Source organism: Arachis hypogaea, chromosome 5 (assembly GCF_003086295.3).
Source record: "Arachis hypogaea cultivar Tifrunner chromosome 5, arahy.Tifrunner.gnm2.J5K5, whole genome shotgun sequence".
Classification (NCBI taxonomy): Eukaryota; Viridiplantae; Streptophyta; class Magnoliopsida; order Fabales; family Fabaceae; genus Arachis; species Arachis hypogaea.
This window is the reverse complement of record NC_092040.1, coordinates 93,151,938-93,167,571: the sequence shown is the minus strand read 5'-3', so window position 1 is coordinate 93,167,571 and position 15,634 is coordinate 93,151,938. Positions and strand designations below refer to the sequence as shown.

General features: G+C 33.6%; 1 protein-coding gene and 1 pseudogene across 3 annotated transcripts; one reads left to right on the top strand and one right to left on the bottom strand.

Moving 5' to 3' along the window:
* The first annotated feature begins 9,263 nt into the window (after positions 1-9,263).
* LOC112801976 (serine/threonine-protein kinase STY13) lies at positions 9,264-12,135 on the top strand. Of its 3 annotated transcripts, none has more exons than XM_025844946.3 (4): positions 9,264-9,563; positions 9,806-9,851; positions 10,341-11,288; positions 11,489-12,135. In XM_025844946.3, exons 3-4 carry the CDS (start codon positions 10,384-10,386, stop codon positions 11,826-11,828), a joined length of 1,245 nt encoding a protein of 414 aa, XP_025700731.1. In that variant the 5' UTR covers positions 9,264-9,563; positions 9,806-9,851; positions 10,341-10,383; the 3' UTR covers positions 11,829-12,135. The 3 variants fall into 3 exon arrangements, with proteins under 3 accessions (XP_025700731.1, XP_025700732.1, XP_025700734.1); XM_025844947.3 differs by having other exon boundaries at positions 9,293-9,563; positions 9,806-9,863; XM_025844949.3 differs by lacking the exon at positions 9,806-9,851 and having other exon boundaries at positions 9,293-9,563.
* Positions 12,136-14,333: 2,198 nt separating this feature from the next.
* LOC112799768 (cytidine deaminase 1-like) lies at positions 14,334-15,175 on the bottom strand (annotated as a pseudogene).
* Between the last annotated feature and the right edge of the window lie 459 nt (positions 15,176-15,634).

Genomic DNA, 15,634 nt, shown 5'->3' with positions numbered 1-15,634 from the left:
AGGTGCATTCAAAAATTGGACAATTAAGTCCCTGAACCCTAAATTACGTCGTTTTGCCTTCATCCCTAATCCTTAAATTGATTGTGTTTCTTTCATGGAGGCCAGTGGTAAGGAGCTCAACCTGCATCAACCATGGCTGCCAATGTAGCACCAGCAACCTCGAGAAAAAGCCGCAGGGGAGTAAGAGAAGAAAATTCTGCTTCAAGCTCAGACCCTTGTGTTGTGCACGACGGAGACCTAAAGGACGATGTCGCCCCGAGATACTTATGTGGAGTTTATGCGATAATGTATATGTCGAGGACGATTAGCAACCCAAACAGAGTCTTCTTGGGTTGCCCATTCTATAAGGTAAGATAAGAAACCTGGGGATTTTGTTCTGTTTGAATGGTTTTACATAACTTCATTATTTTGGGGATTTTGACAGGAAAACCAACAGCATTGCAAGTTTTTTCTTTGGGTCGATGAGCATCTTGCTAGAATTGGAAGCAGTGGTTGCATCTTTGATAAAAGATCTCTGGTTGAGAAAGAGGCGGAAGTTGTTGAAGATGAAGAGGGATTTATCATAGGATGGCTATTCTGGAGGAGAAGGTTACTATGCTAGAGAAGAAAAAAAAACCATTAGCTTGTTGTGTTGTTATAGTTGTATGTGTTGTTGTGGCTGCTTTTTATGTATGTAGTGACTAAGAAATGAATTCTAGGCAATTTATGTATCCTATTATCTATCTAAATGCAATTAAAGTTAACCTATTAGTAGGTTGTTGAAATTATGTTATCAGTTAACAATGAAGCATTGAATGATTAAGGAAAGTAGGCATAGAAGTTGTATACAGACACACATAACATATATTGAAAGTTATAGGTAATATGCGACAGTCACATTTTCTAAAAGCTGCCCAAAAAGAAACAAATATGTTCAAGTGTATAGCATTATGAAGTTTAAGATCACAAAAGTAAGCCTAACAAGTCTGCAACAGTTTATAAAATCCTAAGAGCTTCTTCAAAAAACCAATTCAGAAAAAAAATATTGTTGTCACATTCAAGTTTCCCAAATGCTATTACAAGGCATAGTGGGATGCCCAAAATGTCATATTTCTTCATGTCTTTGGATTGATGGATGGTGGATTAAGAATGAATTTAAACAGTCTTGTTGTTGCTGTGCTTGCTGCTGCTAATGTCTCCTTGGAAGCTGCTATACTAGATCCTGGCCTGACTTGAGATGGTTGTGGGCCATGTGTAGCACCTTGTGATTGGGGCTGTGGAGCTGCAGGCTGACTTGGAGGTGGGAGTGAATTGGGGCAAAATGGGGCAAAGTCTTCACCTGGTAGCACTGCAGAGATTTGTTGTATGATAAATGAACCAGCCACGGACACTCATCTCCATGCATCCCACCCTCACTCTCTCTTTATCATTCTTAATCCACCTAAACTCCCTACCCTCAGCAATGAATGAGTCTTTTACAACTTCCTTAAATCTCTCTATGGTGGCAAACCTAGTCCCTAACTAAAACCCCCCCTCTCCATGCTTATAATCATCATCAAACTCAGAGAATTTATGCTTGCTAGCTTCATCATCTGATGAAATAGGTGTATGTAAATTCTTAGATTCATAATCATATACCGGGTCATCATCATCATCTTGGATCAGGCTCACATAGAACCTAACATCTTGGTCTCTGTTGGGTTGTGGGCCTCTGTTGGGCTGTACATTAGGATCAGGCCCAACATTCTTTCTGGTCTGCTGCTCATTGGGTCCACTACTTTGTCCCATCTTCTTCCACGTCTTTCTCTTTCTTTTAGCACCTGTCTTCTTTGCAGTTATTTTCTTTGGAGACACAACTTTCTTCTTTCCCTTCATTACTCTCTGCCTTTTGCTACCCTTATCATCAGCACTAGTATCATCATCATCAGTGTTACTTTCATACCCGGGAGGTGGAGGTTTGTAGGGCTCATCCTCCGTACTCTCCCTCAGATGACGAACTTTGATCATCCACCAAAACCTCTCCCTCATCAGGACTGTTACTTTGCTTTCCAGCATCTTCCACAATCTCAGGTTCATCAACAGGGTGGTCAAAGTATAGGTAAAACTCGTCTGTCTCTGTATTCTTCATTTTGTTTTCTCGCATTTCGTTAATCCCTGCATCTCCTGTCAAAATATGCAGCCCAGACTCAATATTAGGACTCCTGGGATCATACCAATAAACTGTCTTGTATGATTGGTACCCCAACCCCTTGAACAGTGTGATCAAGTCTCCGAAATTAACGAAGTCCAGGTCCATTTCTAGAAACTTCTCCACCTTCCCATTTTTGTAAACCAGAGAGCCATTACTTTCTCTCACAAAATTACCTTCATGGTGGAACACAGGCATTACAAACATATCAACTATCTGAAAAAAGAAAAACAAAAAACTGTAAACATTGATCAAAAAACAAGAATCACCCCAGAAGCTTTCTTTACCCTAACAGTAACTCAATTTCAATCGAAAAACCCCAATACTTTTTTAACAACTTCTTTCAACATGCACGATCAGTCCTTTCACAACACAGTTCATACTTGCATACGTATTTAACCTCACAATCCACTAACTAAGCTACAATACAGACTTCTTATCTCCGGTGACGAAGGCCGCAACTCAGAGAACAATGGAGGCCTCTTCGACAGCCACTACACACGGCAAACGTCTCAGCCTGGGTAGTGATCTTTTTGGAGAGAGAAACAGAATATGATGATCGTTCGTATCCTTAGGGTTGAATATAATTCAGAAAGGGTGGTATGGGTGTAATGGGTATTGTAAGGGACTTTGTAAGGGATGAAGGCAAAATGACGTAGTTTAGGGTTCAGGGACCTAATTGTCCAATTTTTGAATGCACTTTTCCACTAAGCAGTCCAGGTGTCAACTAGTTGGGCCACGTCATCCTCAGAGGAGCCACATCAGACTTCTCCGACGGGTCTGGCAGAGGCAATTCGATGGAGGGACTCAACCGTCCAAGATTTGTGAAGGTCGGAGATTTAAAAGTATTTTCAAATGCTCAGGGACGAAAATGTCCGCAGGGCAAAAGGTCAGAGACCTATTTGTCCTTTTCTCATAAAATAAATTCTAACTGTTTTTGACTAATATTTTCTGTCACCAAATATTTCGGATACTTTTTATACTATGAAAAACATGTTGATGAGGTAACTCTTTTGTATACTTCTCTTCATAGTCAAGATTCGATTTTATTACCTGTCCTAGAAGGCAAGTATAATTTGCCACTTTGGAGTTGAACTAAGTTAGGGTGAGTTTTTTCTTAAGAGTCTCCGAAAAAGTTTTACATTGGACGGTGTCTAAGGCTCCATCAAAGCCATCCAACTTTCAAAGGTGCTTAAATGGTGTTAGTTTTGTCTGTTTGTCGTCTTATCTTAGGTATATATGCATATCAAGAAGGTGTCAAAAGCGTTTAAGGATAAGTTTGTCTAGAATTTACAGAGAACGAGTGAGGATCTCTAGCTATACTTGCTAGCTTGCATCTCAGATGCATTTTGAGAGTGATTGGCGTTAAATTTGGCCCAGAAAAATATGATGATGACTTATTTTTAATTTCAGCCTAATTACATATCCAAATATTTTTGTATTCAAGTCCAACTAAGTTGGTCCAAATTTTTTTTGAGTTCTTATCACTTTTAAATTAATAATGTCACTTTTAAATTGTAGATGTTACTCTCACGACAAAACATACTTGTGACAAAAGTTTATGAAATTCAGAGTGATTTATTCCATTTCCTACCCTTTTTTAGCACTGAACTATTTTTAAGTTCAACATATAGATTTGATTCAAGATCATGTCTTATGAGTTTTCTTAACTTCTTCTCCATAAATGAGATTATCTATTTTTGGAAGGAAGAAAAATACTTCTCTTCCTTTGCAATTATTTTATTTTGCATGAGTCTCTTTTTCTATATTTTTGCATTTGGTTTTAGAAATAAAATACAAATTTAAAGAAATAGATGAAGACAAAAATAAAAAATACATGTATTAAAATAAGATAAAATTTTAAAATTTTTCATAGATGAAATAAGATTTAAACTCTTAAATAAATATTATATTTGGTAACATAATGGACCTAAGCCCAAGACAAAAGATTACACGGAATATAATTATTCGCCAACAAACCTTAATTCACATGACATATTTCTTCCTCCTCATTTCAAAGGTGTGACGAGTGTGTGTGACGAGCGTGTGTGTGTGTGTGTTATTAATTGAGTTGCAATATTGACTTTCTCGCAATCATGAAGAGCTTAGTCCACAGGCTTATTCTATTAATCTCCTGAGAACTGGCATAAACTGCAGGCAGAATCTAACCCTGTTTCCCACTACATCAAATTTGTAGAAGAATAATAACATCTAGCTTCTGGGTTCTCAGAATTTTTCCTAAGGTGCGGCTAAAAGCGTTATTAGCCGTCCCTCTACAATTTCATGATAGAATAATCATAGGAAAAGGAAAAGAAACATGGACCTTAGTGACTATTGCATCTCTATCCATTGCTGGTCTTCTTCCCCTTGGCCATCCTCAATAGACTCTTCTTCTACATTCTGGGACAATGCTTCCTCCTCCTCTTCTCCATGATTCGCATATATCATAATAGCTTCAATCATTATATATGTATTAACAAAGTTAAAATTCAGATAGCAAATGTGTACTTTGTTGTTGCTGCATATGGATATCTGAGTATATTTTGCTAGGATTTTTAGACTAGTCTAGTAGCAATGGTTTATCCTAGGATCTTTTTCAGTTTCGGGTTGACATTGGTTTGGGCTTGGAGTGTTCCATACTTGTTCTTATTAATTTGGGTTAATAGGTTCTTTGAACTACTAGAGGTATTGGGTTGGTTAGTATCATTGGATTTTTCTTTTATAGCATTTGTGCCATCATGATTTCAATTCCTGCAAAATAGCAAACCTCGTACCTTTCATATTCTGATTGTCTCTCCTTCCTTCCTCGCTCGTACCAGCCCCATTGTGCACCACTTTCTATTATCCATGGCTCATAGGCCCCACCTCCATCCTCAATGATTAGGTCTAGTCCTTGCCTTAGTGGTGGTAGGGGTTCGTGATCTCAGGAATGTCCTCCTTGGACATAGCCTCCTCTCATCGGACGGTCTTGTCGGAGAAAAAGAATAGAAAACACACAAGTGCAGTGAGAGAACAGATAAAAAAAATTTTGATCGCAAAAGTTTATAGTAAAAACCTCCTTCACTTACTACTACTAAATACTAATAGTAAATGAAAGGAGGATGAATCCCTTTGGCTCAAGTATATCCTAGTTTTGTTGAAATTAGGAATAGTAGGAGGCCTATCTACTAAAGATGATTCCTTAAATGTGTTAAGCCTACTCATGGTCCAAAACTCAAATGTCTCCAAGTTTATGGACAAAAAAACAAACTGGTTTCTTGGCTAACAACTACGAAGTGAATCAGAAGAAGTGTTTTCCAAATAACAACATGCAAACACTTCTAATCATAAGTTCAGATCATAGTTCTACTGCGCTTAATAATTAATATTGTGCTTAAAGGTTTATTTGATGAGTAAACATATTATATGTAATTATTTTAACATTTTGAATTTTTGAAAATCTTACTGAATAAATAAAAATAAAAAATAAAATTTTATTTTATTCTTTTTATATTTTTTTCTACAAATCTTGAAAATATATGCAATATTTATTCCTCTCGTCATCATTTCTGTACAATTTTATTAGTTCATTTGAGCTTACATTATGATGAACAGTTTAAGAATCAAAATCACATGCAATATTTTTCACAAATATTTTTTTTTTCAAAAACTGAAATTGATATTCCATGCATATTTCAAGAATTATACTAACCTTTCATATATTTTGAGAGACAAAATAGTTAATTAGTAAATAATATTAATAATAATTTATATATTCAAGTAATATTTGTTATTAATGGATAGTTTTGTTAAATATAAAAATATCATATCAATGATATTTTTATATTGTTATAATTAATTATAACTACAATATTCTCTGAGTACTCTTTTATATATTCATTATTAGAATAAAATATTATACATATAAAAAAATACTGTAGTTATAATTAATTATAAAATATATTTTTATATTTATCAAAATTATCCTTTAATATTTACATCACCTTCAAGAGAAAGTGAAAAACTCGTGCATAGACGTCTCCAAAACATTTTTCTTGAGGCCCTTTATTATAGCATTTAATTGATAACAGTATTTTAGTGCAATAAAAGTGTGAGTGAAGCGCAAATCACGTGTTACGAATTGCAAACGTTTAATTAGATGCAAACAAAAATTCATACAATAATTACTTAAATATTAAAGGAGGCAAGAGAAAAAAAGATTAATTATTTTTTTTGTAATTTTACTACATTTTTGAATTAAATTTTATAATTTAAAAATTTGTATTTGAATTTTTATAATTGATAAAACCTTAACTAAATTTTTATTAACTAGCCTTTGTTAAAAAATACAATGTTTTCTTAGAATATTATTTTTATGTTTAAAATAGGATGATTTTTTAAAATATTCTAGGAGTAAATATTTTAAAATTATTATATTTATTTATAAAAAAATATCTAATAAAATTTTAAATTATAAAAATTTAACTAAAAATTTAACAAAATTATAAAAATAAATAAAATAATTAAAATTTTAAAAAATAAGAACATAAAATATTGTATCTAAAATAGAGATAATATAACTTTATTTTATTTAATATTTTTTTCTTATTTCATACTTCTATCAAACAAGAACCATTATAGTATTTTTATTTTTCGTTCATACAAAATAATTATACATCTATTATTTTAGTATTTTAATATTATATATAAATAATAATATCATTATTATTAATCATAGTGTCACTCCACACATAATTTTTTTATTGTATATTTATATAAATTCAAAAAATTAATATTATCAAAATAAAAATATAAATATCTTTTATGCAAGTTAACATGTCCAACAAGAATATTCCTCTATAAATATTTGTAGAATAAATAAAAAATAGAAAAAAAGGTCATCATTCATCGAGATATCAACTCATTATTTTTCATTTTTTATTTTTTTTTATTTTTATTTTTTTTGTTGTTTTTTTTATTTGATCCAATCTTTAGTATTATTTTTTTCTTTTCATTCACACCACTTCTCCTTCTTCTTCAACCATCTCTTTCTCTTTTTCTTTGTCAGTTCCAATTCCAATTTTTTTTCGATCTCTTCAAATTTCAACTTGATCGGTCAGAACTCCAAAACCAGTCAAAAACTCCAAAACCACATTTTTTTTTTATCTCTTCCTCCCCAGTTTAGATAAACCTTACAAGATGACGTCTCTAATTTAGTATCTTCAATCAAGGCTTCGATGAATTTTAGAGTTTTTACACTTTCTATTCTTTATTTTTCACCCTTTTTGTGATTTCACTCACAAATTCGTTAATTGAGTGCTTAATATTGTGTTTAAAAGTTTATTTGATTAGTATGTTATATACAATTATCTTAACATTTTGTATTTCTGAGAATCTTACTAAATAAATAAAAAATAAAAAATAAAATTTGTTTTATTATTTTTACATTTTTTTCACTAATCTTAAAAATGCATGCAATATTTATTTTATCTTTATTTTTTATACAATTTTATTAGTTTAATTAACATTACATGGATTATGTATCGTTTAAGAATCAAAATCACATGCAATATTTTTTACAAATATCTTTTTTTTTTGTCAAAAGAAGAAATTAATATTCCATTCAGGAATTATACTAACATTCCGTATATTTTATCATTTTAAGAGACAAAATAGTTAACTAGTAAATAATATTAATAATAATAATTTTATATATTCAAGTAATATTTGTTATTTATAGTTTTGATAAATATAAAAATATCCTATAAATAATATTTTTATATTTTTATAATTATAGATATAATTTTTTATATATTTATTATTAAAATAAAATATTATGTATTTTAATTTAAGATATTATGCATATTATCTTATTTTAATAATAAACATATAAAGAGTACTTAAATAGTACTATATTTATAATTAATTATAAAAATATAATTTTATATTTATCAAAATTATCCATCAATATTTGCATTGTCTTAGAGATTCATGCATAATAATAATAATAATAATAATAATAATAATAATAATAATAATAATAATAATAATAATAACAAAACGTTACATTATATCATTTAATTGTTAACGTGATAGTGTGTATCTTAATGCAATAAAAGTGTGACGGAAGCGCCTCATACTATTCAATCCCAAGAGTTTAATTAAAAAAATTAGATAAAAAAATGATACAATAATTACTTAATTATTAAAGGAAGTTAAAGAAAAAAAAGAAAAAAAATATTTAATTATTATCTATTGATATTTTTCCATTATTTATATTTTCATATTTTTAATTGACATTTACTCTATTATCATTAGATTTTAGTATAAATATTTATTCAAACACCAAAGAAATAATTTTTTAATACAAAAATTGGATTTAGCTAGAATCTATTGTCTTACCAAAACATTTAATATAATGAATGGTTACATTTATTGATTATAAAGTTAAATCTTCACTTTAAGTAGAAGCCACAATGGTATATTCCATTATCAGTAATCAAATAATAAATACACAAAATTTTGTTTGATAGTTTTATTAATATAAAAATATAAACAAATATTTATTTATTAAAGGATTAATTATTTTTTTGTATAAATTTACTAAATTTTAAATTAAACTTTTATAATTTAAAAATTTGTAATTGAATTTTTATAATTAGTAAAAGGTTAACCAAATTCTTAATAACTAGTTTCTGTTAAAAAATAAAAAGTCTTCTTAAAATGTTATTTTTATGTTTAAAATAGGATAATTTTCTAAAATATTCTAGAAGTAAATATTCTAAAATTATTATAAATTTTTCTAAAAAAAATAGTTAACAAAGATAATATAACTCTCTTTTATTTAATATTTTTTTTATTTCATATTCCTATCAAACAAGAACAATTTTAGTATTTTTATTTTTATTTTTGTTCATACAAAATAATTATACATCTATTATTTTAATATTTTTGTATTATATATAAATAATAATATCATTATTATTTTTTATAGCGTCACTCAACACATAATTTTTTTATTGTATATTTATATAGATTTATAAAAAGATAATAATATAAAAATAAAAATAAAAATATCTTTTATATATATTGAAATGTCCAATTAGGATATTTTTCTATACATATTTGTAGAATAAATGGAAAAATAGGAAGAAAAAGGAAAAAAATAAAAAAGGTCATCACTCATCAATACATCAATTCATCGTTTTCTATTTTTTTTTTGTCTATTTCTATTTTCTTTGTATTTGGTCCAGTCTTCGGTGTTATTTTTTTCCTTTTCATTCACACCACTTCTTCTTCTTCTTCAACCATCTCTCTTTCTCAGTTTCAATTCCAATTCTCTTCGATCTCTTCAAGTTTCGATTTGATCAATCAGAACTCGAAAAACACACTCTTTCCCTTTCCCTCTTCAGTTCAGGTAAACCTTACGGGTTGACGTCTCTTCGTGTCTTCAATTAGGACTTTTGGATTTTAGGGTTTTCACACTTCCTGTTCTTTGTTCTTGATTCTTCCTTATATGATTTGTAATTTTACTCACAAGCTCGTTAATTGAGGAGAATTTAGCTCAATTTAATTTATTTCCTTTTTAACATTTTATTAATTTTTAGTTCCGTACTTCGTTTGACTAACGAGCTGTTTCACCTTTCGCATGTTTCTCAGTCATATTTGGTAGCTTTTGATACAAGGATTAGGGATTATGCTGCTGGTGAGTTTTGTGGTATGGTCTCTACCAATTGCTATTGTTGTTGTTGTTGTTGTTGTTTATGTTGTTTATGTTGTTGCTGCTGCTCTCGTCAATTTTGGTTCTAATGGAGTCTTCTTGTGCATTGACTTGTAAAAGGGAATGCTATTAGACTTAGACTCTGTGGGTATTTTCCTTTTATATATGCATTTCATTTGTCGTTTTGATTCTGAACAAAATGTTACTGTTGAGTAGGGTTTTCCTCATACCCATTTGTTTTTATTTGTGAAATTGAAAGCAATCTCTTGAATTTAGATGCAGTATATGATTACTTATTCAACAAAAAAAGGATGTTAGATTATTATATTGATAAAAGATTTTTTGCATTAATTATTTGTGAAGAATGGTAAATGAAATGCATACCATACAGGGAGTTACCTTTGTTGGAGTTGTTTTTTGTAAATAATGTTTATAAATAGAAATGCTTAACATTTCCATTTTCTGATTCTGAAGGAATAAGAAGATATAAAGTTCTTTTGTTTACAAGACTGAAAAGATGTTGGAAGGTGGTGCTAAATTCCCTGGATTAATAGATCTCAACAAGCATACAACTGACAACTATTATGATTTCTCTCAAGGCTTTTACCATAAGCTTGGGGAGGGTACTAATATGTCGATTGACAGCATGCAAACAAGTAATGGTGGGGGATCTGTTGCGATGTCCATAGATAATAGTAGTGTTGGGTCTAATGATTCCCATACTCGCATATTGAACCACCAAGGGTTGCGGCGGCGTGCAAATGATAACTACTCTGTTCAAAACAGTGTAAATCGTCGAGGAAGAGTCACACATGCACTGAGTGATGATGCTTTGGCTCAAGCTCTAATGGATAGCAATTCTCCAACTGAGGGACTTGAAAATTTTGACGAGTGGACAATTGATTTAAGGAAGCTTAATATGGGCGAGGCCTTTGCTCAAGGAGCTTTTGGGAAACTCTACAGGGGTACTTACAATGGTGAAGATGTTGCTATCAAAATCTTGGAAAGGCCTGAAAATGATTTATCAAAGGCTCAGTTGATGGAACAACAGTTTCAGCAGGAGGTTATGATGCTGGCTACACTAAAGCATCCTAATATAGTTCGTTTCATTGGTGCATGCAGAAAGCCGATGGTATGGTGCATCGTAACGGAATATGCCAAAGGGGGTTCTGTTAGACAGTCTTTAATGAAACGTCAGAATCGATCAGTTCCCCTAAAATTGGCCGTCAAACAGGCTTTGGATGTTGCTAGAGGAATGGCATATGTTCATGGACTTGGGTTGATCCACAGGGATTTGAAGTCTGATAATCTTTTGATTTTTGGGGATAAATCAATTAAAATTGCTGACTTTGGTGTTGCTCGGATTGAGGTGCAAACGGAAGGAATGACACCTGAGACTGGAACATACCGTTGGATGGCTCCGTAAGATTTTTTTTTTTTGTTTCCTTTTTCCTTCTAATATTATTTTGATGTGCATCCTGGTTGTGATCCTGAAAATTGGAGATATATGGATGATTGTATTTTGAGTTAGCATATTTCTATAATCTATATGTTTCCGGTGCTTCTGAAGAACGAGTCTACTATGTATTTTTTGATCCAATATATTCTCCAATATATGGCAGGGAGATGATCCAGCATAGGCCTTACACACAAAGAGTGGATGTGTATAGCTTTGGGATTGTTCTTTGGGAGCTTATCACTGGAATGCTTCCATTTCAGAACATGACAGCAGTACAGGCAGCATTTGCAGTTGTAAACAAAAATGTTCGCCCGATTATACCCAATGATTGCTTACCTGTTCTCCGTGAAATCATGACCAGATGCTGGGATCCCAACCCTGATGTCCGGCCACCATTTGCAGAAATTGTAGGAATGCTTGAGAATGCAGAGACCGAGATCATGACAACTGTTCGGAAGGCTCGATTCAGGTGTTGCATGACACAACCAATGACTGCTGACTGATCCTGATAAAAAAAAAAAGAAAGAAGAAAAACAGATGAAAGAGTCATAAGACTGATGATGTTTTGGAGGGAACATGAGACTGAGGTAGTAAAGGGTTGACTATATTATAGATTTGTGTATCATGTGTGTTTAATTTCTTTCTTCAGAAGGAGAAAAATTGAAAATCTTAACTGGAACCTTTTGTTTTATTGGCTTTCTATTTATTTTCTGTTTTGAATTAGTAAGAGGAGATTTGTGTATGTAATACATGCATGCACTACAGTTATGTATAGCTTTGAAAGCAAAAATGGTTGAAAATCTTGTGTTCTGCTCGTGTATGTACAATTAGGATTGATATTTTCTTAAAAACCTGTGGGATGTGATTCTCGGAATATTCATACAAATATTTTCTTGGACCTAATTTATTTAGGATGTGATCCTCCATCTCCAATTACAGCTTCGGCTTCCCCATATTCGGTGCCAATGTTAGTTTGTTACCTGAGGTTGCTGGGGGTGAGGAGGAGACCTCTAGCTGTAGTCCAGGGGGATGAGGCTATCATTAGAGGAACGATGGGGTGATACATGCAAAATTACTGACACCTAAGTCAATGTTTCGGTTGTGAGGTTAAGAGTATTAGGGTAAAATTAGTTACCTGTAGGGAGGTCAGCCTCTCCCTTTATATACTGGTTGTCTTTTTGCAGGGCCTCCCCCGAAAGAGTGGGGGTCTCACTATCTCTTAGATCTCTGCGTATCTTATAGCCATCATGCTTTTTTTTTTTTTTCGGTCATTACACTACTCACACACCCACACTTTGAGGTTTTCTCAAACCTCATCCGAGTCTCAGCTGGGGTTTGAACTTAGTGCAGCTTGATTATTGCCCACTGGTCTAAGCCTCCGCTGCAACCGTCATGCTTTAGAATCATCTGGTATGAAAATCGGTAATCCTAACATGTAGCCGAGGGGCCGAATAGCATATACGTGGCCAAGTTTTTGTAATGGGTTAGTCCAGAACATTTTTCAAATGATGAATTATCAATTCGGTCTCTATTTTTTTGAATGATAATATGACCCTTCAAGAAAAAAACAATTCATTTCGGTCCCTATTTCTTCTATAATACAACACAGTTCTTGTGGATTTTTTTGTCAAGAAAAGTATAGAAAGACAATGAGAATAGTAAACAATGTGAACAATGGAGTAAAAAAAAGAATAAAATTATTTATTTATTATTTTTAATTTCAGATTTTGGAATTTGAAAAATAAAAATTAACAATCGAACCAAATCATAGTTGGCACAGTTACTCCCAATTTTACGCTAACTTCCCATTCTTCATTTGCGATCTACGGTTTGCAGACTCACCTCCAGCGCCGCTGCGCTTCCCCGCTGTCCAGTCCGACATTGCCTAGCCTCCTGCGGACGCCGCCGAAGCATCTCCTCGTCCCGCTTGCACTCCGTAGCAACGTCAGATCGCTCCACAGCAGCGCCGTGTAGTCCCCTCCGCAGTCCCCTCCACAGTCCCCCCGCCTTCACCGTTGCAACCTCATTGTGCGCGGCAGTTCTGTCGGCATCCAGGGGCATACTTAGCAACATTTTCATACATGCATCACCCTCGCATGTAAATGGCGTCTAGTTCTCTGCAGCCGCACTTGTGCATCCCCCTACTGCTGCAACCCCCGCTGTGCCGACGCCACCAATCCCTCACTGACACCATCGCAGCCTCACCATGCACGGCAGTTCCCTCCGCAGCCACAACCGCACCCATGCCTTCCCCCTCACATGTCCGTTGATGTGGAGGGTAAACAATCTAACAAGGTAAGCAGCGAAAGTCTATGCATTGATAACGAATAATATGCCAGTTGTTTAGTTCACTAGGTTGGCAGATGGTTATTGTATTTCTTATGAGAATGGTTAGTTTAAATAAATACAAGTAAAACATGTTGAATGTTCAGTTTAGAAGGTATGCAGATGGTTATTTGAATTCTTAATTGGATGGTTATTTTGTTCGATTTGGTGATGTCCGGTGAGGGAGAGATTGACGCCGGTGAAAAGGGATGTTGATAAAGGTGCGACGGCAACATGTTTGGAGAGGAAGATGTTGATTTCGTAAATTAGGTTATAGGAGATGGTTAAAATTTTGGAATAACTGAATGAAATTTTTGTTTGAGTAATTTAAGTGGTATTTTTTTCACCTTCATTGGGCCAAATTTTCAGCCATTGTTCGCATTGTTTAGATTCTCCATTATCTATCTAGCGGAGCCATTTCTGTCAACTTCGAACGGAAAACACTAATTTGTCACAATAACTGTGTGTGCTGACACCTTTCTTTGCTGAGGCGGATGTTTGCTACATATGTGTACACCTCGAAATGGTTAGGGGGTTAGCTGTCTTCTTCCACGTTCGCAAAATCGTTGTCGTTTCCATGGGAGGAGACTTCTCATACATTGTCCTCTCATCCATTCATGACTCATTGACTCATATCCATGAATGAGTACTATGATCCATCAAAAAACCAACAACAATAATCATAATCTAAAAAACCATGTCAATTGTCAAACATCATCAGAATCAAAACAGCAAAACAATGCTTGAAAGTGGCACGTGGCTAAAATGGAATGCATCAACAATCTTGCCGTCTCTTTCTGTCTCACTGGAGCACCTTTTTTCTCCACCAGCACTGCACCTGCGATCTCATCTTACCCACCACCATCGCCACTTGCACCGGCCCCAAGCTTGGGTTAAACGCCACCGATTCTATGTTAGATCCCTTATACAACTTCCTGTCGCAATCCACCAGAGCCACCCCTGAAGGGGACCACCCACTGTAAGATGCATGCGATGCATTCGCAACCTCTAAAGCCACAATCTTTAACTTCTCATCATCAACGACCGTACCGTGTTTATTGCAAATATCACCATTTTTGGATCTCAAATTCTCATCTTCATCATCGTGGTTCATTCGGGTTCGTGTTGTGAGCCTCAACTCATTGTTTCGGGGCTCCAAGAGAAAAGGAGAGGTTTCGAGGAAGAGATCGATGGGATCGTAATGGTGTGGGAGGAAGTAAAAATTGGTCATTGTTGTCCGAAGTTATGAGGATTTAGATGTTCTCTAAATCGCGGAGATTTTGTAGGAACTGGCGTAGTCACTGCAGGGTACGGCGGAGACAACGAAGGAAGTAAGGGAGGTCTCACAATTGAGGAGGAGGTTGATTATGAGGAACTGTTCGGCATGATTGGAATGGTGGAAGGGGAGACCTGAGAATTCGAAATTGACGCCGACGTAGATGCGACCAGAGAATCCAAGTCCTACAGCAGCAACCTAGAAATTAGAGATTGGTGGGCGGACGAAGGTGTGGGTTGAGTCGACGAGAGAGATTGAAGATTAGCATGATGCTCATTCAACAACGTATGAAAAGTCTCCTTTCATGAAAACGACGATATTTTTGCAGACATGAAAGATGACAACTAACTGCCTCACTATTTTGAGGTATATATATATATATATATATATATATATATATATATATATATATATATATATATATGCAGTGAACATCCACCTCAGCAAAAAGGGGGTGCTAGCACACATGCTTATTGTGATAGGTCAGTATTTTTCGTTTAGAATAGATGAAGAAACATCTACAGAAATTACATTATGTCACAAAAATAGAAAATAAAGGCATGAATTATTTTTTTCTCTAAAAATCATATTGTTATTAAAAAAATAGATTTGTAGTTCACTCTTTTCCAAATACTAGCCTGCTAGCACTTCTAGTAATAACTTCAGATCATAGTCCTTTATTATAGTCCTCTTGTACTTAATACTGAT

Coding starts and splice junctions, on each gene's coding strand:
- LOC112801976 (XM_025844946.3), top strand. CDS start 10,384: ATGTTGGAAGGTGGTGCTAAATTCCCTGGATTAATAGATCTCAACAAG. Junction 11,289..11,488: donor ACATACCGTTGGATGGCTCC/GTAAGATTTTTT, acceptor AATATATGGCAG/GGAGATGATCCAGCATAGGC.